This window comes from Mixophyes fleayi, chromosome 4 (genome assembly GCF_038048845.1).
Source record: "Mixophyes fleayi isolate aMixFle1 chromosome 4, aMixFle1.hap1, whole genome shotgun sequence".
In the NCBI taxonomy this organism is placed as follows: Eukaryota; Metazoa; Chordata; class Amphibia; order Anura; family Limnodynastidae; genus Mixophyes; species Mixophyes fleayi.
Window position 1 is genome coordinate 3041735 of NC_134405.1, and position 3986 is coordinate 3045720.

At 44.5% G+C, this 3986-nt stretch overlaps 1 protein-coding gene across 1 annotated transcript; it reads right to left on the minus strand.

Annotated features, from left to right (window-relative positions):
- Positions 1-1187: 1187 nt before the first annotated feature.
- On the minus strand, positions 1188-2817 carry LOC142149616 (E3 ubiquitin/ISG15 ligase TRIM25-like). The gene has a single exon (XM_075204939.1). It carries the CDS (start codon positions 2815-2817, stop codon positions 1258-1260), a length of 1560 nt encoding a protein of 519 aa, XP_075061040.1. The 3' UTR covers positions 1188-1257.
- Positions 2818-3986: the final 1169 nt, after the last annotated feature.

Below are 3986 nucleotides of genomic sequence, written 5' to 3' on the forward strand. Positions count from 1 at the left end.
GTTACATTATCCCCACCCTATGTATTTCTGTACCCCCATGAGACTGAGACATGAATTAAAAGAAAGATAAACATGTTTTATTGATGATTATTATTATTTAGTACAGAAGATGCAGAAACACAGCAGTAATTTACTCATCACACCCTGAGAATGTCACAGGGTAAGGAGGGAACATAGACAGACTATGATATATTATACACTACATGATGTGTCACAGTCTGACAACCAGTCTAATGATGGGGTTAGAGGGGATTTCCCCCCAGGGTGCTGGAAGCCCCCAATATGACACAACACAGGGTAAGGAGAGAACATAGAAAGACTATGATATATTATACACTACATGATGTGTCACAGTCTGACAACCAGTCTAACGATGGGGTTAGAGGGGATGTCCCCCCAGGGTGCTGGAAGCCCCCAATATGACACAACACAGGGTAAGGAGAGAACATAGACAGACTATGATATATTATACACTACTTGATGGGTCACAGTCTGACAACCAGTCTAATGATGGGGTTAGAGGGGATTTCCCCCCAGGGTGCTGGAAGCCCCCAATATGACACAACACAGGGTAAGGAGGGAACATAGACAGACTATGATATATTATACACTACATGATGTGTCACAGTCTGACAACCAGTCTAATGATGGGGTTAGAGGGGATTTCCCCCCAGGATACTGGAAGCCCCCAATATGACACAACACAGGGTAAGGCGAGAACATAGACAGACTATGATATATTATACACTACATGATGTGTCACAGTCTGACAACCAGTCTAATGATGGGGTTAGAGGGGATTTCCCCCCAGGGTGCTGGAAGCCCCCAATATGACACAACACAGGGTAAGGAGGGAACATAGACAGACTATGATATATTATACACTACTTGATGGGTCACAGTCTGACAACCAGTCTAATGATGGGGTTAGAGGGGATTTCCCCCCAGGGTGCTGGAAGCCCCCAATATAACACAAGGGATATCTCAGTAGGTGGAGATTTACAGAGACCACACACCTCTATACATCACAGCAAATAGGAATAAGCATAGCACTGACTACAGTAAAATGTTATATTCTGATTGACAGACAGTTATTGCAGCCAGAGATAGACATAAATCACCTCATGCCTAATGCAAAATAGAAGTTGTTAGCTGCAGTTTCACTAACTGCTTTATTCTATTGGATCAATTTCCGCCATACAGATTGTACTCCCTGTGATGTCACCAGTCTCTGGGCAGACTTCTCCCAGCTCCTGATCATCCAAGTATCTTTATACAACCTCCCCCCACACCTAATACAGCATGAAGGGGCTCAGTGAAGGTGGCAGTGACGGTGTGTAAGTGTCTGATCGGGTCACACAGAGAATAGAAAGACAACTGTCCAGCCTCATAATCCAGATATATCCTCACTGCATCACAGGCGATATTGTCAGGTAACCGGATCTCTTCACTGTTGTGTCTCACTGAGTACTGATTATTATTCCGACACAAACACCAGGACTTGTTATTATCGCCAATGTACGACTGATCTCCTCCCCTGTCTATACTGGGATAACACATCCCAACTCTCCACCTCATTGATTCTTTGATCTCCACTTCCCAACAATGTCGCCCTGAGGAAAAACTCCCAGTGCTTAATACCTGATTATACTGAAATCTCTCTCCTCTTACTGGATAATCTTGGTTTAAATCTGACCTGGATGCAGTTTTCTTGTCACCTGATATATGTATATTATTAGCAGCTGTGTTTACATCCAGTAATATGTCTGTAGCCTCCTGCACATCGAAGGAGACATTTATACCTGTTATTATATCAGATAATCCTTTGTGGATTTTCTCAGAGATGAGACCCACATCCAGATCTCCTACACCATGGACCTGGTCATCATGTCTCTCTCTGTCCTCAGTATCACATAAGTCACCTGTGTCTGGTTCCTGTAAGACAGTCACTGGATCACACATGTTACACAGCTCCTCAATGTGACGCATCTTCCTGGACAGCTCGTCCTTCTTTATTTCCAGCTGTTGGATCAGATCAGAGACTGAGAGTGAAATGCTGTCTTCCTGCCTGGAGATCTCACTCAGGACTCTCTTCTCTAGATCTTCCAGCTGTCTCCTGGTGCCTCTAAACAGGGCAGTGACTATCTCTTTTACACCAGCTGTTTTTTTATGACATTCTCTCCTGCGTTCCTGCAACTTTCGTACTCTTTCTTCAGTTTCTGCTCTCTTTGTGGTCAGTTTCTGGAGAACATTTCTCAGTTTCTTCTTTTTCTTTCCAGAGGCCTCACCCAGCATCTCCAGTAGATGTCCCCGGTGTTCACCAGCCAAAGTGCAGGACACACAGATACAGGCAGAGTCCTCAGTGCAGAAGTATTTGAAAAGCTCCTTATGGACGGAGCATTTCCTGTTCTCCAGGGAGGTGGTGGGATCAGATAAGACGTGTTCTGCTGACTTGCTGTGTACTCTCAGGTGATTATCACACAGAGAAGCCTCACAATGCAGACAGGATTTAGCCGCAGGTACAGGACAGTCCACACAGTAAGAGCAGAAGATCACAGAGTCCCCCTGATCTGGCCGAGTGGACAGGAAATTCCTCACTTTGTTACACAGAGTTATGTTCCTCTGCAGTGCAGGATTATTCTTGAACTTCACTTTACATTCAGGACAGGTATAAACACCAAACCCCTTCTGTGCATTTAGCACACGATCTATACAGACCCGGCAGAAGTTGTGTCCACATCTCAGTGTTACAGGATCTGTATAAATGCTCAGGCAGATGGAACAGTCCAGCTCCTCTCTCACAGTAGCAGACGCCATCGCTGACAGCAGAATAGAGGAATGAGAGTGAGAGTCTCTGACATTCAGAAAACAGAGTGTGCATTGCAGAAATTCCACACAGGGCGAGGCTGAGCTTGTCACTCAGGTGATATCTATTATACTAAGGAACACACCTAATACAAAGGACTTCATGGCTAGAAATGTACTTATTCTACTAATCGCAAAGGTTATTTCACAAACTGAGAGTTATTAAATTTGCACATTTTGCTGTCAAGAATGGCCTGTATTTATTACACATACGGGTACTTAGTTTGATACAATTTTGCTATTATAAAAATTTTAATAAAAACATCAATTACAGTGCAGTATTATAAAGAAAGTGGAAAGGGAACACAAGGTACAGGTAATAAGTCGATTGCAATATGGCGAGTTGGGAATGTTTTAAATATAATCATTTAGGGCCTGACTAATTAGCAAACGCAAATGCCGATATCTGCTTGCGTAAAATCACTCTGCGCAGGCGCACAACTAGACCATACACCAGTGAACGGAGCAACATCAAAGGGGGGAGGGGAAGGGGGGTTGTACACATAGTCAATAGACAGTAACGGTGTTCACCAGCAGATATGTGCAATTCAAGATCTATCGCACGCAGAGGTACTCTGCTTTTCAGACATAAGGTTTTCACCTACTCAAGGTCCATCTTACATATAGCCGGGCATGGACATAGTTGAAGCCCAAAATCTGGAGTACGACAGGTTTTGTCCCCTTCGAAACCAGTAACTGGTACAATATTACCGGCCCAGGAAGTGTCCTCAGGTCACATGTCAGCCTCATTGGGATGTCTCATGCTTAGGTGACTTCCACCTCATGTCATCATGGACACTCTGTGCATTGTGTAGAGTGACCTAGAACCTTTGTGCAACATCCCGATGGCAATACTGCCATTGACAAAGCTCTTGCTGGTATTGCACTTCTGTGCATCTGGATATTTCCACACAACAGTGTGTGTCGTGGCAGGATTGTCCCAGTTGTGTGCTGAGGATATACAGTGGGATATTTCCACACCACAGTGTGTGTTGTGGCAGGATTGTCCCAAGACACCTTTAGATTTGCACTGAGGTTGTGCTGCAGGTTTTCCTGACGCACATCCGGCACTTCATCCATCTGCCACTCGATGTGGAGTCCCTTGTACCCATAAAGCGGCA